Source organism: Apostichopus japonicus, chromosome 8 (assembly GCF_037975245.1).
Source record: "Apostichopus japonicus isolate 1M-3 chromosome 8, ASM3797524v1, whole genome shotgun sequence".
In the NCBI taxonomy this organism is placed as follows: Eukaryota; Metazoa; Echinodermata; class Holothuroidea; order Aspidochirotida; family Stichopodidae; genus Apostichopus; species Apostichopus japonicus.
The window spans coordinates 10,395,349-10,420,122 of NC_092568.1; the positions used below are offsets into that span (position 1 = coordinate 10,395,349).

Consider the following 24,774-nt stretch of genomic DNA (forward strand, 5'->3'; position numbering starts at 1 on the left):
GGGAGAAATTATATACTTCTTACAGAAGTTTTATTATTCAAGCTGGTAAGCAACCTTGTAACAGAAATCTCTACAACACTGCTATACCATGCATCTATGTAACGTAACCACATGCTATATACACACATACTATATAAATCTACTACTTCCACAAAATACAGAACTTAAAGCACTGATTGTCCCAAATGTTCAAATGAAATTCTTTCGATCAGAAATCCTCTCAATAAATAATAATGATATTAATTATGATAATAATAACAATAATAATATAACAGAATATAACCTCTTTATATTGCAGTGATACTATTCCCTGACAGAGACGAATAGCATTTGTTGACAACGACGATGCTGCAAAAACTGCATAATTTAAAACAATGTAGCGATATAGGTCGCAGTGTTTTGCTTCATAGCTGATTTGGCAATATAAAGTCACCCAACTTTCCATGCACTAAATTATCAATCAGTGAAAAAAAAATTCAAGCCGCTCTCTGGGGTTAAGTTACTTATTTTTGACACTATACACCAATAATAACCCACATTCTGAAACAGAGTTCCCACACTTTCCTGAAAACAAAATTTCATGGACTTCCCATGACATACTTGTCCTGATCACCTTGTCCTGATGAAATTGTTAGGACTTTTGCCCGTGAATTTTGGGATGAAAAAATCCCAAAACAACTTCAGTATAAATATCTCAAGACATTTTTCCATTTACTTTTGACTCTTCTACACATTACCATCTACCATGACTTTTCTTGGTCTGGAATTTGAACTTCAAATCTCTATGACTTTCCAGGTTTTCAATAATGTCTGAAATCTTTTAGAGACTACACTGGGTCAAAGTTTCTTATTCCAACTGAATGTTAAATTAGTGAATAATTTACCGATTCTATTAATCCATTCCAATGTAAATATTTTATAGAATAGACACGTTTGAAGCGACACGCATATGCTGAAAGCACATTAGAAGTTCATCAAAATTGTAAACTGCTTCAATAACTGAAATAAACATTTGAATATTCAAGGCTTTGAAATGAATTTAAATAGGATTGTTGTGTCTAAATGTATCACAAGCGTTACACAAAATTAACACAAAAACAGCTGCTTTGACTAAAATTGGTTTTACCGTACAGTATAACCTATTTCCATTATAAAACATCATAATATAAGCCATTGGCCACCTTTGCATGTTTTTTTGGAATATCGATGTGAAATAACATATGACAAAGTTACTGGAGGCATGTGCATATACTGTCAGCAAAACAAAACAACAACATGACAAACAAACAAACAAGCAACAACAGGCCCCCCCCCCTTTATCCCCTACCCTCCAGATATAAAATCTCCTTCCAAATCTCCCCTTTGAGGGTCTGACAAGAGTTGACTTGTCACAGATTTATTCAAGGCAGTTGACAAGAAGCCATGATAAAGAGATGGCTGTTTTGAAGCCATTAAATCGTTTGTCTCTTTTTAGCCATAAAACGCAACTGTTTGATGATCTAATAGCACCTTAACAGTCATTGGTAATGTCTCCATCTTTATGGGTACGGTACTAACTGTGGTTTAAATTTTCACGAGTGCAATCTTGGAGTCTTCATATGTCCAAATAATTCCCATACATCAAACAGCATTTTAATAGAGCAACCCAATGTTCAATTGTGGACAGGTGTTTTATGGTAACAGTAAAATTTGCAAGGAAGATTTGGATATAGGTTACTATTTTTTGATGTCATAGCATTTTTGGTAGGCGAAGTATAAATCTTAAAAAAAAATAAATCAAGAAAATAATAATAATAATAATTATAATCATAATAATTAGAATAATAATACCTATTCACTGATAACATAAACAATCAAGCAAAGCATTACAAGTGTAGCATGCTCATCAAATTCATATTGTCTTTGACAATTTGTAGAGGTAATTCAAACAATACAAAGGTTCATGACATGAAAATATAAAATCTTTACTGTTGGTAAATAAAGAGTTTGGTAAAAGTCTTTGCAAAATTAAAAAAAAAAAAAACTTGACTCTACATTTGATTTAGCTGTTGGGGAAAAGGACATGGGGGGGGGGGGGAGGGGGGCAGAATACATATTCTACATTATACACTTCAGTTAACAAAAATGACTCAACTTTGCCTCTACCAGAAGAAAAAAAGCATAAGGATAGCACAAGTGTGTGGGTGTTTTACAAAGCTCCCAGCTCATCACCCCGACCAAATGGCTTAAACACCAACCTAAATGTATTTATGAATAGGTATGGTGTAGAGGGGCACCTTGTGTGGGCAGAGTTTATTCAGAACAAATGTTGGTCCCTCCCCCTTGTTGGAAGTTGGAGGGTTGGAAGGATATAAAGGCATACCATGTAAATGTTAAAGCTATGGTTCACCATTCTAATTAGTTGTGTCACGTTTCAGCTGAAGAAGCACAAACGAATTAGATAACCTTCTACAGTTAATAATGATCTATACTACAGCTAAAGCCTTCAATATAGCTCAAATACAAGATATAGAGTGAAAGAATAAGTAAAGCAAGGTTTAAAAGAAGAAGCAAGGTGATTGAAACAACATTAATTGACCTCCTACAGCTTTTACATTACAATTTAATGAGACCAACATGATAGTATATTAGTATCTGTACACCTGTAAGATTTGCTCAAAGCATGCATTCATATCATTTTCAAGGAATTCAATATGAACAAACTAGCCGCTGAGAACTAGAGTACTGCTTTGTATACATACATCATACAACAGGTTATTATTTTCTACAGCTACCCATCGAGCATCTAGTGTTACACAGTATGGCTAGATATGTTCACAGTATAGCTACTGCACCTCTGCGCATAGTATACATATAGCTAGTTGAAATTACACTTTATATTAATGAAACCAACACAACAGTATCATCTGACAACTGTACCTCAAAGCAGTGATACATGTATATTATTTTTGAATAATACAGAAATGGTCAGATTTGCTGCTGATCACTAGCTGCATGTTTGCCATTTTTCTCAGCTAGCTACTATGAATAGTATAGCTAGCTGTATACATACAGCTAGCTACACTCAAAGTTCATAGCTATACGGGAACCTCAGTATAGCTACTCTAGCTGAACATTGCAATATATGAAACCAAAACACTAGTATACCATAGTCTGTAAACCTATCAGTGTTGCTAGAAGCAGAACAGTTGCTGCCTGCACTCAGACATATTAATTTCAAGGAATACAACATGATCAGATTTGTTGCTGATCACTAGCTATATGCTTTGTATACATCAAATAGCTTGCCATAAAGTTTTAGTTAGTTACACACACATTATATTGCTATCTAATGAACACTTAGTATATAGCTAGTTATTCACACAGAGCAACTACTGTAGCTTTACACACTACAAGGGTAGAGCTATTTATATGTATACACACAGTATAGTTAGCTACATGTACACACTATAGCTGCTGTAGCTCTAAATTAAAACTGAATTGAGTTTGAGATGAGAGGAAATATATAAACATGGGTGAGGAATAATGTTTGTGATACATTGCATCAACACATCCATTGAATTTAAAAGTAAACCTATACTTGACCATTACCAGTATATACAGCAATCAATGTTACTGTGCGACAGCTTAGATTTATGAAAACTTTCTCAATAAATAATGAAAAAGATGTTTTTGTGCACAAGTTTGAGGAAAATATCAGAATGATAAAAAAAAGTATGTTTTCCGCTTTTTGGATTTCGCTTCATTTTCATAAATTTACGGTTATTTTGATCCACTGACCTACACAAATAATTCATTCACTGCTCCAAAGGCTTATTTCATTGGTTATAGAAAGAACAGAGAAAATCACAATATTTCTATATTACTTTGCTACTGTAAGTGAAACTACTATATCCATATAATATAAATATAACATTGCCATTTGATATGGTAAATTCTGCAAGCTTACTTTAACATGCTTGCTAGATAAACGTACGCTTTCATTTCCTCAGGAAATGAATCATTTTTGAACGTTTCGTTTCACTACTGTCTGCATTTTGTAGTGACAAGAAAAAAACTTCACTTGCAAGCAACGGAAAATTAACTTTTTGCAGAGCGCTGCACGCGGTTTGGGGCGAGTCTTCAATGCTTATAAGTCATAAAACAATCTTTCGTGGTCAAGAATAACTTTCGTGGTCAAGAAAAACTTTCGTCCTGTAACTAGAGGATTTATGACACATGTTTGAAATAAAAACAAACGGCATTAACTTCCAAAAAGTTTGCCATGACGAATACCTGATAAATTGAATGATAAAAAGTAATCAACGATAAATATTTAAATATCATTACAATTAAACCTGTCATTTTGGTATCAAAAATTGATTTGCATCTAGAGGGTGCAAAAAAATGACAAGTTATTCTGTTTGGATCTATTAACCAAACAGATATGAAAATGATCCAGTTTCCCACTTTTAATTAGTTGCACAGTTACACAGTTAATTAGTCATAAACTAACGAACAAAGACAGTGAGCCTCTCTTTCTCGCTTGTAAGACACCTCAATTTAAACTGGGAATACTTCTCTTAATGATTAAACCTTGCCTTGTAAAGGCAAACCCATACCAAGGAGCTTTGAAACATTTTGTTTCAAAGCACTTTTTATCCTTCTTTATAGATCAAAACACACGATACTATGACATCCATGTCGTACAGTATACCATATCTAGTCAGTTTCTTTCTTCTTTGGGTACCATTACAGTATATGATTAATTAATTAATACTACTGTATAGATTGAAATTATTATGTGACCTGCAACTTAAATTATTATTTAATTTTTGTTTTTTATTTTGTAATTTTCACACGTTGTAATTACAGTGCTCTTCAACTTTTCATTATTTTATATTCTGTATTGATCTAGATAGTAGTTAGTGTCTGTGAGTAAATGATGCTATTAACATGATTTTTTTCTGATATATATATTATATATATGTATATTTCAGTCAAATAAATAAAATGAAAAGCTTCCAAAATAACTAAACGAGATGGAAGACATAAATGAGTTCATATCGATCTTTGAAAGAGGGCAGTATGAAATATACTGGATTGAAAGATGACAGGTATGAACCGACACTTCTAATGTCATGAAACTGTGTCTTTGCAGTTTTTAAATAATAATTTTTTTTTTTAAAGTATTACATAACACCTTTAACTCACTCCGTCCCTCCCTCCATCCTAAACCAACTGCACAGTTTTTTTGAGCCTCAAGTTTGTTTTCCTGTTCTGTACATACAGTAAGTTGGTAAATAATTTGAGCAAAATTTTATTTTGGTAGTTTAGGGTCAACCTGAGGTACATAACATATTTAAATCAGTCAATATCCAAATTTGTAGATTTAGTAAATACACCCTGCAAAAAGCAAACGATAAACTTATTTTTTGGCGATAAATAATATTATAATACAAAGTAAACATGAAGAATTTATCTTTGAATATATATGAATTAAAGTAACATTTTCAACATTTCTTATATATCTTAAATAATATTTATGCAAACAAAAACAGAGAAAGCAGCAGCACCTGGTTTTTATCACTGAGCTGAATAAACATACGGTCATCGTTCTGGGGCAATTTGAAAAACATTCCGACCGAGATGAATTTGTTTGTGAATCAACATTCTGTACAGAGCAAATAAAAGCAGAATCCAGCACCTGGTTTTACCACTCAGCTGAATAAAGTTACCAACACTGCTCTATGGCATTAAGGAAAATGAATGGAAATTAAAGTCACATGATAAATGTTTTGATTTCTAGGTTCCATACAGTAATTGGCCATGATCTTCATGACCAATGAATATATATAGTACTAAACAATGTGACTGATCATTACTCTTTGAAAACTACCAATAATCACTGGCCAGAGTGGGTGCTTCAGCAGTATGTCAGTGAATTGGTTGTGCTTTGGTTTTGGTCAGCCTCAATTGGTAGTTTTGATTCTTGAAAATAAGCACAGGTTTGTATTGGAGGACAGACAAAAAGATACAAAACTTTCACAACCTTGGGATTGTCCTTGTCCATAGTACTGTATATTGCACACTGTTTAACTTTTTAAACTGTGTAAAGTCTCTTCTTTGGAATCTGGGGCAGAGAATGCTGCACACAAACTAGGAGTAAATGTTGCTGATGAAGCAGTTCAAATAAAATCCAACCAAAACGAGAACTCCCACATTAATATGCTTCCACATCTAACATTCAAACTGAAAATAATATGAATGCCACGAATTTGAGAAATTTGGGAACAAATAGTGTGAACAGTAGTTTATTATATCACTTTCAAAAGTTCACAAGTTAAGGCAAATATACATGTTTAATCAATATCTTTCATATTTTGAAATCTTGATCATTTGACCACATGACCTACGAGACTAAATATATATTAGACTTCACCCATACAAAAATCATAAGATATTTGTTTCTATCAATACCCAAATACTTTGGTTATCCCTCTTGACACTACAAAACAAAAATAAATTTCAGATTTCCAATAGTTTTCAATTCTTTGTATGGCTCCTCTTGGTTAACACATTTGGAAGATACTAATGATATCTTTGGTGACCTTTCTGTTGTAGCTGACTTTCAAGAGCAGACTTTTCAGTATCCCTTGGTTGGTTTCTTCCAATGAATTCCATCGGATGGAAGCTGCAGGGGTAACGGCAAGAAGAACGGCAAGATCCAAAATCTCCCAAAGACTTCCGATAGATTCCGGAAGACACCCTGGTCGTACGTAATCACATCACTATCAGCCTCGTGGGAAGTCTGTCCTTTCAATATGTGGATGAAGTGATATGCAAATTGGGAGGCGGATCCTAAACAGAGCATCATATCGACGTACAGAAGAGTGACCAGCCCGAAGACGCTGCTCTTCAGGCCACCTGTGATCCACTGGAAGATGGTCACAGGGTATAAATATGACAGACCTTCATGAGACAAAACTGCACCGTGTGATTCACTGAGATACATCCACGTAAACAGAGCTATGCAAAATAATCCCACCGAGCAGTAAAACGTGAAGACTAGAAAGAAACGTAGGTTTCGGTGTCCCAGGCAGACGCCTACGACGAAACAGTGTGCATGTCTCTTGAGGATGCAACGTTTACACACGGGACAATGGTGGGCCCTGGGCGGGTAATAATGCTGACAGGGTACGCAGTATTCCCAATGTTTACTTCCGTTTGTCGGCGGCAATAGCTTCGACTGTGACGAGAAACTCTTCTCCGACTCAAAGTAAGAGTTATTGTAGAGACAGAGGAAGTAATTGGAGAACATTTCAAGGATGATATAGCACATTAGACCGAGTGTGAAGTGCATCATGAATGCATCGCTCTGAAATCCAGGGATGATGACAAAAAATAGCACCAGTGCCAGTAGAATAGTCATGAACCATAAATACACTGTTCCACTGATGTTTGCGATACACATGCAGTTATACTGACTTGGCAGTATGTGTTTGATGGATTGGCAAACATACTTGACGAGAGCTTTCAGCACCATCATGTCTGAAGTTGTAGAGCGTTACACCCCTAGTGTGTACTAATTCTACCAGTGAAATAATTTATTGATGCAATTTGTACTTGCAGCTCCTTTGAATTGATGTCCTTGAAAGAATCTTCTTCCATGCCTTCACATTTTTCTGAAGGAAAAGGAGTACCAAAGATTAATGAAATACATTCACCATTGCAGGAAATATAAAGATAAGGCGTACAAGATTTCAAGTATTTTCACTGAGGCGCATTATTGCTGTTAGTATTTACGTGAGTTTGCTGTGTGATTTGAAGAGAGCCTCAGAGTATATTGGTAAAATAACATGTTTTTTATTCTGTAAGGAATAAGGATGCTTCAGGATTGGAAAAAAAACATTGCAAATAAATTACAGTGGTTCAACGACAAGGCTATTGGAAATACTGTATTTTTGTGGTTGGCCACTGTAGTTTCAGATTTTCAACTTGAATTTTTGTCTTGTCTGAATGGCAGTAAGTAGTAGTTACTAGGCCTAGTACTAGTAAGTAGTATACATGTGTAAGTTAAACTACTGTTGTAAAATGTATTGTTAGGCTACCAAGCTTAGCATATCAAAGGCAGTATATGAAAAGGATCTCATCTGATCCAATGGCAGAATATTCTATGATGAATTAAACATTACAATACACACCTTCATCAAGAATTCCAAGCAAAGATGTGTAAACTTTTATTTGAATGAAGTTCCTTTGTTTGATGTTTGGGCTAGGTTTCGTTAATATTGCAACAGGTACGTAACGAACAGTCCACAGGCTTGATTCCTCTGGTGCTAGCTCAGACAAATAGCACAAACCTGATTAGGTAGTATGGTAACCCATACCCGTTTAACTTGAGACGTCACAAAGCAGGTATCACATTCACATTTAACTCTTAAACACTTTTCAACACTTTACTGCTTAATTTCTAATTTAGCATGTCTTGACTTTGTTCGATGACAGGAATAGGTATGTTTAGGGTACATTTACTAGCTTACTACTCGTGTTTATATTCTGTGACTTGTAAATGCTCTGTTGTGTTGGCTTTACTATTGCGTAATAAATGATTTGACAATCTGACAGTCACGAGTACAGCAAAGCTACAGTACAATCTTATAACATTAGGCCTACTGTATATGTACAGTAAGTGGTTAACTTCTTAGTAAAACAGTTATGTTATTAAGTGAAAAAAAGTTTGCGTCCCGTAATAAAAGCTTGCGTCCCAATCGAAAATCAATTACGTTTATTGTATGACCTACTGTTACTAATACTAGTGTAGTATCACAGCCTATACTTTGTGAAAGTTATACACAATATAGGGCAGAAATGCACAGTGCCTTAACTTCGCTATTTTTCAGGGGTGGCCGGGGTCGCCCCTCCTTTCGACCACTCTGCCGTTTCAACCCATTTTTACCCCAGTCCCCCCCCTCCTTCATCGGTCCTGGTACTTCCCTACTCGCCAACTCCGTAGTAAATCCGTGCTTTGACCTTGCAGCGATTCCAACAAAGAACTCTTCAAAAATTCCAGTACCTACATTGTGCATATCTCCTGCTAAATTCCAGTTCACTGTACTACTGCATGTACATGCCTGTTCGAGCTTCATTTTCAACTACACATGCGCAAATCCTTAAAATCTGATCCAACATTTATCCTGGCTCTTTGCAAGCAATCATCTATACAAAAATTACAGTAGGTCTATGTGATAGTTTTTTACGCAATGTAGATTTAAAAAAAAATTAGTTCAATGTTCTAAAGTACAGTAGTTTACACACGAATGTTGTGCCAAAATAACATTTACTGAAGCACGTGGTTAATTGGACCGCGAAAATTTTTTGCATCGTAAACTAGTGATGGTAAGAATGCACATTTTACATTAGCAACTATTAATACAGAGAGAAGAAACATACTGTGAGCTGAAATATCCTGTTCAGGATCAGAGATGTTAGCTTCCCACAAAATTCATAGATTGTCTCCACTCATTAACATTTTCTGATCAAAACAATGATTCAAATATTACGAAGCCTCTTCGTTGTCAAAAGGTATAGGTACTGTATGTGACAAGGCCTAAAGTTATGATATTGGAGTGCACACACATGATAGCCTGTACCGCAAAAAACTTCACTATCTCTATACAGGGGAAAGTAAGTTGCAAGTTATTGTTGTTAAACAACATACTCTGTGTTCACTGAGCACTACAGGTGCAAGAATTTTCACAGACAATGGATTTATAACCAATCAAATCACGGGAATTTTGGAAAAGCATCATTGTCTAGTTTTAGCATGAAAATCTCCGTAATGGGGTGTTGTTAACCATGTACCTTGTGGTTGATTGTTATGATATATTTATTTTCAAACAAATTCAATGATCTTTTGGAGTAGGAGAATTTTTGCTTCTTGTAAGAAGAAGTTGTGGTTTTTGAAAAGAAATAATGTTCATTCCAAAATGTGTTTTGACAGTATTGTTATGTTTTCCGTTGACCTACTGTAGTTGTGAGTGTGTATACTTGCGGTTTGTTTCTCAAAAAAAAGTTTGCGTCCCCGGGACGCAAGCAATTTGAAGAGTTGGTGTCCCTGGCCAAAACATTGCGTCCCGGACGCAGAATCCTTCGTTCGTAACAATGCTGTAATACTTGGTTTATTTTGGTCCGTAAAGAAACAAGTCGAAAATAATTTGCTCTAGGCTAGCTGCCTTTCGTTCTATCCATTACACAACCATTTATTTGTATGTAGTGTATTAACTATTATTGGAAGAAGGAAGAGGATTATAAAATTAACTTACAGCTAATGATAACTCAAGACTATAATTGGGAACCTTATAAATTGTGCAGCAATTTGCCCATTTTTCTTGGCATTTTGATAGATGCAATGCTGGATGTATAAATCATTCTCTTAGTGTATTGTTTCTTTTTTTGTGTGTACATCAGTTTACAAGATCAGCAAACAACGAATGTAACACAAAGACATAGATTAGAGTGTTTGAAATCTGATTATCTCTGACTGACACAAGATGGGAACTAGGCCAAGTGTTGTTGCAAAACAAGATTTTCCATATCAATGTATACCAAAATATTTGTTTACCCCACAAATATATATATATATATCATAATAATAATCAGCAGTTAATTTGATGAGGCTTAAGCGAAACACAAATGTGGGAAAAACCCGCAAGGGCTTATGGATTACAACTTACCCTGTACACATCGGGTGGAATCCATTTCAACATTTTAACTCAAATTTGGATTTTTTTTTTTTTCAATTTAGAGATGGGAAACCATAGATTGCTCTTGGATGAAAAACCCACCTTACTATGCCGGGTATGGAACCCGAACCTCAAATGCCACTGCCTTTATCCACTCTGCCACAAATTGGTTAATACATTCCCCACTGCACAAACTTACAGCATTGTCGCAGACTTAACAATTTAGCCAGAGACTCAAAAGTCATCAAACCACTTGGGTCCAGTGGATGCAACGGATAATTTTTAGGGGAATAAATTACACATGCGTAAACAAAACGTGTCAGATGACGTAAATACGAAACTAACAATTTTAAGTGAACTATTTCACTTAAACACAGAAGATGCTTGTGTTATTTAATAGGCTTACACTTGAGTGTATTAAAAAATCATAAAGTTAGGCCCTGTCAAATTTTGATAAAGAGGCTCTTGGTAGAAGGCTGCCAACGTATTTGTTCCAGAGAATCCCATGTAATATTTGAACCAACTTTTTCATGACAAATGCTCATTAGACTTTGGGAAGTTATATATAAACTCATATATGAGAACTTAGCACAGATGTGAGATACTTAATGAAGTCTTCACCAATTTTGTTTGCTTTCTCTGCCAATAAATGTGGAATCAAATTAGCATTGATATTAAACTGATGGTATTGGTTTTCACCATCACTGGAAATTGAGGGGAAAGCCCACAGTTGGTGCATATGAAGCTTTATCCCAATTTGCTGTGCACAGCAAATTAGCCTTCTACACTATGCAAGCTCTAGGTCCCAGTTTATTACTTGATGTGAGTTTACTAAAGAGCTTAGCAGTCTCTCCCTTTCTCATTCAACAAAAAAGATGTCAGGAATCTCATTATCTTTCTCCCTACCAAAAGTGTTTTCATTCTTTTGGGATTAAACTTTCCTTTTCACAGACATGGATACCTTCACAACCGATGTGGTAAAACTTTTACATAGCTCCAAGAAATTGGACAGAGATAAGGGAATATCTCAACTTCAGGATAAAATGTCAAAATTGACCGAGGAAGAGTTTCAAAAGCTACAAGAGACATGTTTGACAGCATTGGCAGACAAAGCATTGCCATGGGAAGCCAAGCAAGGTAGCCTGATGGCTACAAAGCTTCTACTACAGAGTGATCACCTAACTAGTCACTCCTGGACTGGACTGAGAGACTGCTGCATCTCCTGCCTTGGAGAGGAGGAGATGAGAGTACGATCAGAAGCAGGTGAGCTTATGATATTTTGATATCGATTGGTCCTTCTTAAAGGCATTGAAGACTCGCCCCACACCGCGTTGCCGCCCTCTGAAAAAGTTAACTTTCCATTGGTTGCAAGTGAAGTTTTTTTCTTCAAATTGCAGACAGTAATGAAACGTGATACCTTGTTATCTTTTGACTAAACCTGAGTTGTCCATCGCTGCTATGTACACTGTGTTGTGGGTATTGACCGTAGCTGCATGTATTGACTGTACACTAGTGTCTAATTACCTACAGTAGCAAGATGTGTGTGTATTTTCTGGGATCGATGGTGGTGTCTAATACGTCTGTTACACCTCATTCGAAACTAGGTCAGATTACCGGCATCAGACGTTTCTGCGCAAGTCTTCACTCCCGTTTAGCTTTGGTCGCAGTTGAATGTTGGCAACTGAATAATATCATTTTAATTAGCTGCTCAACAGTATATTGCAGGCTCTGAATTTACTGTAATCTTAAAGAGTTGTAATGGACCAATTCATTTTAGTCGTTTCGTTGGGAGGGAATTTCCTGAGTCGATTCGAGTGATCGACTTCAAACTTGGAAGATTGGTACAACACTTGAACCATGATCATGAAACCTAGCTGAAAACAGCCTCTTATTGTTATAATCTGTTTCATGTATTACTTGTAAGTCTGTTTCTGAAAATTATCATTCGTACAGGAGAGGTTCTTGGTGAACTATGCAAGAAATCAGGAGCTGACCTTTATATGACAATAAGAAGTGTCATCTTGGATGGAGTCAAGACCAATCTTGAGCGGTTACCACTCGAAGAAGTACCTAAGGTGAAGCAGGAACAAGCTCAGCAATTGGCTGAGAAGCTAGGTGCTACAAATAAGAATTTGGTGAGGCTTGGAAACCAAAAAAAGATGGACTGATAAAAAGAAACGGGAAAGAATAATATGAATCACTAATTGCAAGATATGCAAATTCTCGATGGTTGATAAGGCTGTTAGTGTTAATACTAATAATAATTATCAGCAGTTATTTTTACAACCCGTAAGCGACCACAAATGTGGGAGAAACCCCAAGGGCTCATTAATTACAACTTGCACGTCGGTTGGCTTCCAATTCAACATTTTAAGCTCGAATTTGGAATCTATCCAATGTAGAAAGACATTTCAAATGGGGAATCTTTGACCATTCTTGGATGAAAAACCCACCTTTCTATAACTCGGCATCATACATATCATTAATCATACATGTCAGTGGTTTATACCTTTATATACTGAAATATGTGCTAATTACATAAAAAGATGTGAATTTTCTCAAGAAATCCCACCGGTTGTTGTAAAGTCGTGTCAGAAGGCCTTGCCGCCATACAAGACTAGTTATCCTCGAACTTTTTAACTTTCACTAGCTTTTACCAATCATCAAATTTGTGGTTTCATTCGCACACTCAACATTCCAAATTCGACTTTGAACTTGCATAGATATATGATTTAGTGTTTGGCTTGGTGAACATACAACATACTTTTTCAGTGCTAAACAGAGCAGTTGGGGTTCTTCAAAGTGGCCTGAAAAATAATAAAGTTAAGAAAGAACACTTTTTTTGCACGTCTGCTCAGGTTCAAGTAGAAAATAGTGGACCTTTCAAGCGAGTTTTAATATTTAACTAAAGTTTAATCAAGATAACATAAACTTTGAAAGAGCAACCCAAATCTTTGGTTTGAACGGGGTTCGAATCCGTGACCTGACAGGATTACCAGCTCTGTGCTCTGTCAACTGAGCTATGGAGTCCTTCAGTACTTGATCATGTCTTTGCTATGGGCTGCCAGTCAGAAGTCACAGTCTCTTAAACCAGCCTTCTTGAAAAGATTTAATCAGAAAATGTTAAGGTTAATCTCCTGTCTTACCCCACAGACTCCAGTCAAAGCAGAACAAATCTTTCACGACACAGCCGGGTGGAAGAATCTGGAAACATGGATGAGGTAAAGTTTTATTTAGGAATGGGCTGTCTGATCTAGCAGCTACTTTGCAAATATTTGTCGGTTATCAAAAATAATATATGTTTACTTCCTTTAACACCTCCGGTGTCACTGGTCTTGTACAATGCATACCTTCTTGAATGCTTGGGACAGCATTAGTGGTTTTACAGGTTTACAGGTAACTGCCCAACACAGTTTGCACCATTCATCCTTAAGGTCTCAACATCCAAGAAGTGAACTATGACTGAACACCCCTCCCTCTTCCCCTTTCTCCATACATATCCCCTTCCTCACCCCCTCCTCTCTTCATCACACATCCTGTCCATGGCCTTCTTAATTCCCCCTTTTCATTTCCCACTTCACCTACTCACTAGTTAACCCACATTGTTACAACCTTTTGCACACAGTTTTATCTTGGTTGCAATTTCATCTCCTAAGCTGTGTCATTTCCTTTGTACAGGCTATGTTTACTCTATCCATTGTTCATTGGTCCAATTTTAGTTATCAGTCTATTTGTCTAGTTTGAATGTGACCTTTATGCTGTTTTTGTTTCAGTTTGCTTGTGGAGGTAAACCTAGCTGTTAGGATAGAAAAGTCTGGCCCTCTAACTGATATGAAACATAACGAGAGACTATATATACTTGATTAATAATTAGTAAAAAAAACCAGTAAAAAAAGTATTATTGCTATAGGAAACAAATATACAGTAAGTAATACAAATGCTTATACTGTATAACCTTTGGAAGTCACATGACTTTAAAACATGTTGTTCTTCCAGTTTGGTAACAGGTTTGATTGATGAATTCTCTTCAGGAGAATAAAAGTAGCTTTTTGCAATTTGGTCTGCATTTTTTCCTAAAATGACAATAGAAGGTTATAGCCCAATGAAAGGGATAAAATAGCCTTGCCATATATAATAATCATAATATTCCACTTTTATATAGCGCTTTATACCAGCAATAGGTCTCAAAGCGCTTTACAGACAATATGTTACCCATGGTCAATGATAACCTGTCCCAGAGACAATCCCTTCAGTTATGAGAATCCAAATAATGCCTATGACTAACAGATGAACAAAGTCTTTCTGCAATAACGGCTATTTCCATATCACTTTGAAACAGCACACAGGTGTGCAGTCATAGTAACCCCATGTGCATTATTTTATTGCGCCGTCATCACAAACTACAACTTGGTAGAAAAACTATTTTGATTTCTTTTGCTAGGTGCTTGCAAGCTGTGGTGGAGGGGTGTGGACCAGGTTTTCTTTCTTATATAGACCAAGATCTGTTAGACCTTGTTTTTGGAACTCTAACCCACACCAACCGTTTTGTCAGGGAGACCGGATATTACGTGTGTGCTGCCATTGTCAGTTGCAATGGGCGAGAAGGTAAACATCATACGAGCGATGACTCGAAGCTTCTATTGCTGATATTCTTTGAAACAGGATGATTGGCCCATTTTTGTTGCTTTTTGTTGTTTGAACAAATAGGTTTTCCTTTTTTTTCAAGATTGTGTAAGAATACTACATTAAGGGCCCGTTTTCTTCATTTGCATTTTTTCTCTGAAAGTTACATTTCATCTTCCTTTCTTAGCTATTTGTCAAAAATGTGTAGGTATAAGTATAGTATCCACAGACGGGAAAACATTTTGATATTCTGAGGGTGTCTTTAAAGTCTCAACACGTGTTTGCTGATGAATTTCGGAAAACAACTTCTGAAGCAGAGTCAATGTTTCTTATTCTAAATGCACTCTGACCTGGTGGGTTTAATGGAGAAAAGCTGTTGTAATCGAAAGAAAGAGATTTATTTTCTGTTGCCCTTATGGCGTGAACGATTTACCGTAAAATCACTGCAACCGCCCATATCAGCATGCTCATTACACAAATGTAACAAATATATGTACTCGTATCGTCCACTTTTCTTACCCAATTCCACGGAGGAAATGTCTGAAAACACCTGTTTATTCCTTGCAATGGAAGGAAATGACACAATTTCGCAAGCTGCATCGGTAAGACTGAAAGAAAGATACTATTCAAGAGAACTAACAAAGGCTAGCCACGAAATTGAAAGTAAGATACTGTAGGCCTAAAGGTGGTAAACAAAACAGAGAGATTTGATTGGCGCATTTGTTTTTTTGAGTCTAAAGTTACTTGCTTGCTTCATAAGTGCAGCTTGAAATAGAGGAATTGTGTGTAGAAAACCCATTGTCAGTTAGTATTTAACTTTATAGCACCACTGATCAAGATCTCAATGTAAGAATCATGATTATTCACTGCTTTCGTCTTTTCTTCTTTCACCGACAAGGAGAAAATGTTTCAGATCTTTCAGAAAACACTATTTTGAAGTACGGCCAAGATTTTTCACAACATTTTGCGAACGGTCTAGCTGACAATTGGAGTCAGGTATGTCCTACATATTTTGCATTCAGTTTTAATAGGAGAGTTCATACTAAATTGGGAGCATAAACTAAAAACTAGTTTTTCAAATTGGAAAATAAAGTGGCTGTGGTCCCTCTGTACTCGCTCTTCCAACCTTTCTCTTCCAAATTTTCACTTCCAAGATACTTCAACACTGAACCCCCCCCCCCCCCAAAAAAAAACAACAACAACAGAAAACAGTGAAGATGCATTTGGCATAGGGTGATAATACTTTGTTTTATTCAGACTAAGGCATGTAATATACCCACATAGTTGGATACCACCTCAATCTGCCACCTATGTAATTAACAGACATTTGGTTTTTCCTACATGTAGTTAGCAAGGTGTTAAGCAATTTAGTCCAATATAGCAAAATGTGTGGCTCATTCTTTTAACGTACTAGTTTCCCGCAGTAGCAAAGTTCGTTAATGTACAAGTTTACCATTCCTGGTGTGATTATATGGTGGAATTGATGCAGATGGTTTTGTATTTCTTTGGCAAAACTTTGCCAGGTTTCACATAAAGTAAATTTACAGTTGACCACACTGTTAGCTTCTTCATTATGTGAAGCTTAATCAGCAAATAGTGGAAAATAATTGGATCCTCAACATTTCATAACTTGGACACTTTGCATAGCATAATAACATTAATCACATGTCAAAAACAGATTGGAAATTTTGAAGGACAAGTAGTCTTTGATTTCTGTTAAAAAAAAAACAACAAAAAAACAAAGATAATCTTCAGTAAGTAGCAGAAGTTAGAAAGAGGAGAATATCTTTCCATAGAAGCTGTACACAAACTCCTAAAAGAATATTTCCATTTTTCCCCTCCAGGTCCGTCTAGCAGCGTCAGTGGCTACTCGACAGTTTTTGACAAACATGCCCTCCGAGGAATCACGACACAAGTTCTTTGGCATCTTGGTACCGAGATTGTGTCTCAACAGGTGAGCAGGTTAAATACTTTCTTAAGTTTTCCGTTCTACCTGATTTGGTTGCTTGAACTTTTTACAGGCTAACTACTCAGGTGTGACGTGTTTAAATCTGCTCTCACTTGATCTTCAAATGTAAGACTTGGATGGCACATGGGAGTTTGAATTTTTTTAATGTATGTGGCAAATGCAGGTTAAAAAACTTAATAATGTGGCACATGCAGGTTTGAAAATTCAAGTATGTGCACATGTAGGTTGAAAACTTAAGTGTGTGGCACATGCAGGTTAAAAACCTTAATAATGTGGCACATGCAGGTTTGAAAACTTAATTATGTGGCACATGCAGGTTGAAACACTTAAATATGTGAATTTTCAAAAATTGTTCAGTTTTATGAAGGGCAAAATCTTTATGTGTTTTCTAACAGTTATTGAAAAAGTGTTACTAAATTCCCTGTCGTAAATATAAATGATCACCCGTTCAGTAAAATCTCAAAGCAGCATTTGAGTTTCAAGAGTTGTAACTTTCATATGAAACCATCCAATATTTAGACAACAAATCAGGCCGTAATTGCATCACACACATATTCATTTCCAGTGACATCTTAAGGAAAATGATGGGAATAGGGTGGGATTATGCTAAGGTGCTCTTCTATCACAACTTGTAGGAAGTTAATCAATTTTGTCTGTAAATTGTATATTGTTTCTTGTCCTTAACTTAACGCTGAATCAAGCTGTATGATGACTTTTGCCATCATATCTCCCCACCATCTTCTCCAGTGGCGGAGCGTCCATACAGTCAGGGGGGGCGGGGGGTTACTTATTCGTGATTATTGACTCTTTTTTTGCGCTCTCATCTACCTATTGACATTTGTCACATTTTGTTGGTGTAATTTTCTGACAAAATGCTCTAACGACGGTCTTTAATTTATCGGCACTTCCGTTGTACGAAACTATTTCCAAGCGCATGTGCTTTCAACCCCCATATAAACATCCGAGTTGTCACAAATGGCGATGACACCTATTTATCTTCGTTTATCTGCAAATTAGCAAGGCCCGGATAGGGTCATTTCCGGCGATCTAGGGAGTATCTTTACTCAAAAAGTGTCTGTACGCTCCGCGCCAACCTGTGATGGTGCTCCGCTTAGATAGTATCAAAGCGCCCCTACATGCCATTCTCGCCCCCCTGACCAATACCCCTAGCTCCGCCACTGCTCTTCTCTCCTTTTCCCAATTAGTGGTTAGTTTATTTATTATACAGTGTGCTAAGATAGTGATCTTGATTATGTGCAGCTTCCAAAAATGTTTTCAAGTGAAAACATCTTCTTAATGTTTTTCTCTTTTCAAAAGGTACTATGTCGCTGAAGGAGTAAAGATTTACTGCCAAGAGACTTGGAGACAGATTGTGGGGGAGCAAGGAAAGGCACTGGTAGAGAAATATATAGAGGAAGTGGTTAGTAGAAATAAACCATGTTCTGATCCATAGCCTAATTTGAAGTAAAAAGGAAAACTTTCCATCAAACTGTTTGAAAAATAAAAATCTGATTTAGCTTATTGCATGTGCTTTATCAACTGAGGGATCCAGCCATTAGTTGGTTTCAATCTCCATCAACCATTCTTTCCTTCTTTTTCTTGTTTTTGTTTTGTGGGGGGGGGGGAACGGTAGCTAGTAAGAAGATACAGTACTGTACATACCATGTAACCAGGGATCACACCCCAGTTTCATTTAATACAAGCAAAAATTTACCAGGAAAGGGAATTTGAGAGAAAAGTCATAAATCAACCATATAGGAAACTAACTATGATATCATAAACATAATTCAGCTTAACCAGCCCTTGGTTGGTGCATTCCCATGAACTTAGGGCTAGATAGCTTAGTTGGCACTGCAAAGGGTTTCTGTCCTTTGAAGTCAATGGTCTGAAAACCCCAAAAATTTCTGTCCTCTCCTCAACAAACATCATTTTTAGAATCCACTAGAATGTTTAATCACTCCTTTCATAACAACAAGTTTATCAGTGAAACATTCTAGGATGACATGGTCTGATGCAATTACGGTTTAGTAACCACACAGCATGGTATAACTTCTCCTCCTCCTCCTCTTTTAGGTCAATTTTTACGTGGAACAGTCAGATGCTGATAACCACGCTGTGAGAGAAGCTGCCTGTGCCTGTATTGCTGAACTGGGAAGTAAGGTATGCGCAATAATTAAGTGCAACAGTCGCAAAGTCATCTCCTGGTTCCTTTGGGATATGACTGATCTCTTTTGGTATTTTTGTCTGGTACTTTGAAAAAGGTTTACAGAGATACAAATCATTTTTGGTCTTATCATGTTTGGTTAAAAAATGCAATTAAGAAGGGCAAAAAATAAGAAGAGGTTATTTTTGTATACATTTTTTTTTTATTTCCTGCAAGAAAACTTATTTTTTCTTCAAAACATCTTGAGTGATTTTTTGACGAGAAACAAGGCGTAGTTTAAGCTTGGCTCACAGCAGTATGCAATTTATAGTCAACCTTAACATTTTGGGAACCACTCCAAAGTCCTGTTTTTCATTATTATTTTCTCAAGCCCAGAGAGGGTTGAAAAATGATAATGCCTGATATTTATTGATTGGAAGACATTTTGAGGAAGTTTCTTGAAGAAAATTTGGCAATTCTTTTTTTCTTCAGATTGATAAAGAGAAAGTTCGTCCTTACGTGCAGAGGCTGTTGACAGCGCTGTTAATATGTTTCGAGGATGACAGCTGGCCAGTCAGGGATGCAGCTTGTGTTGCCTGTGGAAATTTTATCCTCTGTTTTCCAGATGAGTCAAGGTGAGCCATGCATTTCTTTCTTTGCCATTTTACAAAACTTGGTTGGGTATTTATAGTAGCTGATGGTTCTCGTTTGCTTCAAGTTCACTTTTGATGCAAAATGAACGGTTATAAAATTAAGTTTACCACAGAATTTTCCTTCAATTGGATAAAAACTCTTCCCTGTAGCATGTGTCATTACAAAAAATAAAAAATAAATAAAAAAAATATATATAAAGAAAATAATAATAATAATTCACCGGTTGGCATCAGCAGAGCCAATGACATCATTTTAACTACATTCTATTAAAATCCAAAATTGGAAGATAAAATGTTTAACGGAAACATTTTCATATTTTCATGAAACGTTGACTTCAAAGTGCTTTAATGAGGTTTAAAGGAAATATTCTTATGTGTTAGCATTCTTGAACAACTGAAACAACATTTTATGGCAAAAACGGTATTTATTGTTTAGAAACGTTTTTACATGACTTATTAATATATAATTATATAATTATTGGGTAGCAGCTTTGATGATTGAATTTGTCTCTCCCAAAATACTATGGTTTCTGTGCACAAAACACTGCTATACCTCTTTGTACATTTGTATAGCAATTTGACCATTTTACGTAGCATTCTGCATTGCGAATTCCGATAAATTATTCCTTGCCTTCTCCTGGAGTAACTGAGGGTACAGTAGAAGGTAGGTCAAGGCTTGGATCAATCGTAAACTTGATAAACCACACTACAATAGGGATTATTCACACCTTGCAGTCTTGCTCATATGTTGTGTACTTTCTTCAACAGTTCCTACATGGAGAAACTTCTCCCTTTGTTTTTTGGAAACCTTGAGGATAACATTCTCTCTGTCAGGCAAGGTGCCGCCATTTCTCTCGGAAAAGTCGCTAATGTTTATGGTAATTATTTCTGCATTGGTACACAATACATACTTGAACCCTTTTATAGTAGTATGCATTTGGTAATGACACTTTCAAGTTTACATTGTGGCTTACATTAGGTCCATCTGTACCATCTTCGCGCCATCCCTCTTACTGGGGGGGGCGGGATGGTGGAGAACACCCTTGTTATTATGAATAAATAACACCTGCATCGAATCATACTTGTAAAAACAATTTTTAATGTGATTTACTGAATGATTCACTGCATTTTATTTATTGTGTGAGCTTCATGATTGTATCCAATTAATCAATCATTTATAGTTATCAATACATCATAGTATCAGATTTTGGAATCCCATCATGCAGCTGTGTTTTTGAAATTCCTGCTATATCCTTTGATCCTATTTGCCCCTCCTTCAATTCTTTCTCAGGGAACGAAGTGGAAAAGAAACTCTTAGAGAAGGTCCAGGAAGGTTTTGATGGCGTAGAAAACCAAGACAGCTTTGCTAAAAACTTTGGTGGTCTCGAGAGTACGCCCGCCACGTTCGGTGTAGTGAAAAGCTTAAGAGACAATGATGTTGAGTTGCATTCAGATAAACAGGTAAACAGGTTTGAAGTGTTGAAAGTTTAAGCCTCATTATGCATCCAATCGTGATGGTCTTAACAACCATTTTGTTCAGTACTATTGTGTGGATTATAATAACACAATCATGGTACATGTACCGTTTTTGCCAAAATTTTAGTCTGTCGGCAGAGAGATTTAATAGCTATTAAAAATTCGAACAAAACCGCCTTTTTTGTTGTATTTACAAAACTGTCGAACCAAACATAAGTGGGACACTTGTGTGGGCAGATGATTATGGACCTTTTCATTCATAACTGTGCATCATGCTATATGCTGCTATATGCATAACGAGGCTTTAACACAAGGTTTCATTGACATATATGTATTTCATTGACATATATACAAAACAATCGACAGAAAGTCTTATAGGAGACGTTATTTCCAACATCATCTTTGACTTTATGTGAACTAGATGCCTATGATGGAATTTCCCTTGCCATCTTGTCCTCTGTTCCTATCCCCCATGTCCTCCCACCCCCCCCTTCTCCCTCTAAAGTGCTAGTTTGTTCCCAAGATATCAAATCGTCATAGTCATATCCAAAATCAACCATTTCGTCCATGAATGTGATATATAAATGCATCCAAAGAAAGTGACATCTTATTCTGTTTCCAGGCTTTTTGTTATGTATTCTTTTCATAATTTCAATTATGAACTTGGAAAGAACTCTTACTGAAGTCACTGAGAGTAGTTATAGATTTCCATTGAGCATTCATATTTTAACACTAAGTAGTAAAACATGAAGAGAAATACACACGTACTAGTTCAACCTCATGTCATTTTCAGAATTGGTCTCTTATATGAAGACACATCAGATCTCCCTATGGGCGTGAAATGATCTTGCTCAGCTGTTTTAGAGACTTGGCCAGGGTATAATTTATCCGGTACCGCATCACAAATGCTTTGCAAAATAGTCAAATTGCTATACAAGTGTACAAAGATGTATAGCAGTTATTTGTACACAGTTGTACACAGTACTAAGGGAACGTTCAAAACTGCTATGCAAAATTTTTCGAGCACTAATTTATTACCTGTTGGCTTTCAAAAGTGTCTTTTTCACCTAGTATGATGATTGATAAATGATAATATTAATAATATTTAATATTTGCTTTATATTTAATATTTGCTTTTTTGTATAGCGCTTTATACCAGCGATAGGTCTCAAAGCACTTTACAGATGTTTTATTACCCCATGGTCAATGGTAACCTGTCCCAGAGACAATCCCTCCAGTCGGCAGCAGTTATATACTGCGCCCAATGACAAGTTACCTCACAGGTACCCATTTAACCCCTGGGTGGAGATGTTAAATGATGTTAGAGTTATTTTGCATTAGTTAGTAATTTGCATATATCCATTGTTCTGAACATGCCATGCAAATATTCACTTATAATTTAGGTATCCGTCATTGAAATTTAAAGCTCTGTCAGATTTTAAGTGTTAAATTTATTTTGTTAATGTGGGTCAATCGTCAATCCATTGCATTTGGAGTTTGTGACCCTAACAGTTAATGCAATGAAGTTTTCTTTGTTTACAAGCTTTGAAGTTTGTGCCATGATTTCATCACTCCAGTTAGCATTTTGGTAGTTAGGGTGATATATATTCTTGCTCCTGCAACCAATTATGAGTGACCTTATCGTTTGGAAACAACCATAGATATTGCAAGCACACACTCAGGTCAATATTTTTCTTCATAGATGTATTCCTGCGGTTCATTGGCTCCTAAGATGGGGAAAGGCAGGGAAGGGGGATGCATGGACCATAAATTCAGGAAACCTTCGGAACCTTGGGAACTTGGCGATGGGTGAGTATTTTTATACAAACAGCCAGAATTAGATAACTTGATAGTAAAGTGTTAATATTGTTAGTTCCTAAATAAATACAAGAAAGACAATCACCAGGTAGAAAATGCATTTATGTAAAGTTATTCCCAAACAGACCATTTTTTTTTAAACTCAGCACTTAAATTCTGCTCTGTCCTGATGAATATGTTATCAATTTTAATGTAATTTTGCTCAGAGAAATTAGTGACAGTGATTTCAGATAGGTAGGTGTTAACTTTTCTCTCTTCTTTATCCGAAATAGATGCATCAATCTCCTGGCAGAACTTTCATCCATTCCTCGACTCTCACAGCAGGTTTCGAACCTTCTGCCGTCTCTGGCAAAAGTTTTGGAGAAGAGAAATTATCCTCAGCATTTGGTCTTACTTGAAACAGCTTGTCTTCAGGTTCGGTCATAAAACATTTAATTTTCTCTCTATGAATTAATTGGTTAGGAGGTATTGCATGCAACTTAAGTAGGTATTGAATACATGCCGGATATGTTCTTGTACGTAAAAAGTAGTTGGCTAAATTTTGCATCCACTTTCCACCTTTCACAATATTCACGGACATTATTTAATCGAGCAATATATCCTAAGAGAAGTATCTTTTGTCCAAACAAAGCATAGCTAGCCAGTGTTTAGCCTTCACAGTTATAAAAGGCATATAAAGTGTTTGGTGGAGAGTAGAATAGGCTAGGTATTACGTTCTGCTATATCAATGAAGTACCGCACTGTACAAAAGGTTGGTTGGGACAGGGAAATGGGTTGCAAAATTTTTACGGTGAGTTGTGAGCCAGGTAGATCAAGGTGCCCCAAAAATTGATAGCTAAACATTGTTTCCATTGGAATCCAATGGTAAACCCAACTGTCATTGTTAAACTTTTGTTTTACGAGATTCCACTGGCAAACAAATTTTCTCAAACAGCTTAGCAAACTTTTGTCACATTTAGGGAATATTCTGGTCTTCATTTCTGTTGTGTGCAACAGATGAGAGGAAATTGCATGCTGTAACCACCTTGTAGCATCAGGTAGTGGGAAAACGGTAGCCCCCTCCCCCTCCTCCCTCCCCAACATAGCTTTGAACTTTAATACTGTGGACCAATGTTTGATTTACCTACATCTGTGGGGATGTTTGTCACATTAAATCGTTATCATTGAAGAGAATGACATTTAGTTTTGGTCCATATCCTATATCCATTTCTTTAATTTCTACGGGTGGTCACTCGATAGCCATAGATCAATGTTGCAAAACAATTATTTACCTAAGGAATTAAATAAATATATTATATTTCACAGAGTAATAAGGAAGGAATAATTGTTTTAAAATGACTTACAAAAGGCAATTTTGGTTCTTACATA

At 36.3% G+C, this 24,774-nt stretch overlaps 2 protein-coding genes across 5 annotated transcripts in view; one reads left to right on the forward strand and one right to left on the reverse strand.

Moving 5' to 3' along the window:
* On the reverse strand, positions 1-8,464 carry LOC139972131 (probable palmitoyltransferase ZDHHC24). Of its 2 annotated transcripts, none has more exons than XM_071979092.1 (2): positions 8,343-8,464; positions 1-7,664 (listed from the first exon to the last, which is right to left on the reverse strand). In XM_071979092.1, exon 2 carries the CDS (start codon positions 7,526-7,528, stop codon positions 6,626-6,628), a length of 903 nt encoding a protein of 300 aa, XP_071835193.1. In that variant the 5' UTR covers positions 7,529-7,664; positions 8,343-8,464; the 3' UTR covers positions 1-6,625. The 2 variants fall into 2 exon arrangements, with proteins under 2 accessions (XP_071835193.1, XP_071835192.1); XM_071979091.1 differs by lacking the exon at positions 8,343-8,464 and adding an exon at positions 8,184-8,319 and having other exon boundaries at positions 70-7,664.
* The window catches only part of LOC139972127 (uncharacterized), a 20,805-nt gene continuing 4,344 nt past the window's right edge, over positions 8,314-24,774 (forward strand). Inside the window, exons 1-14 of one of the 3 annotated variants that reach the window (XM_071979073.1) lie at positions 8,314-8,397; positions 11,676-11,987; positions 12,678-12,859; positions 13,878-13,945; positions 15,166-15,329; positions 16,246-16,343; positions 17,192-17,301; positions 18,634-18,736; positions 19,390-19,476; positions 19,952-20,094; positions 20,881-20,990; positions 21,404-21,573; positions 23,291-23,397; positions 23,679-23,820. In XM_071979073.1, the coding sequence (XP_071835174.1) occupies positions 11,678-11,987; positions 12,678-12,859; positions 13,878-13,945; positions 15,166-15,329; positions 16,246-16,343; positions 17,192-17,301; positions 18,634-18,736; positions 19,390-19,476; positions 19,952-20,094; positions 20,881-20,990; positions 21,404-21,573; positions 23,291-23,397; positions 23,679-23,820 (1,794 nt within the window). In that variant the 5' untranslated portion in view covers positions 8,314-8,397; positions 11,676-11,677. Of the gene's footprint in view, positions 8,494-11,675; positions 11,988-12,677; positions 12,860-13,877; positions 13,946-15,165; positions 15,330-16,245; positions 16,344-17,191; positions 17,302-18,633; positions 18,737-19,389; positions 19,477-19,951; positions 20,095-20,880; positions 20,991-21,403; positions 21,574-23,290; positions 23,398-23,678; positions 23,821-24,774 lie in introns of all 3 variants that reach the window. The other 2 variants (XM_071979072.1, XM_071979074.1) reach the window with 2 other exon arrangements.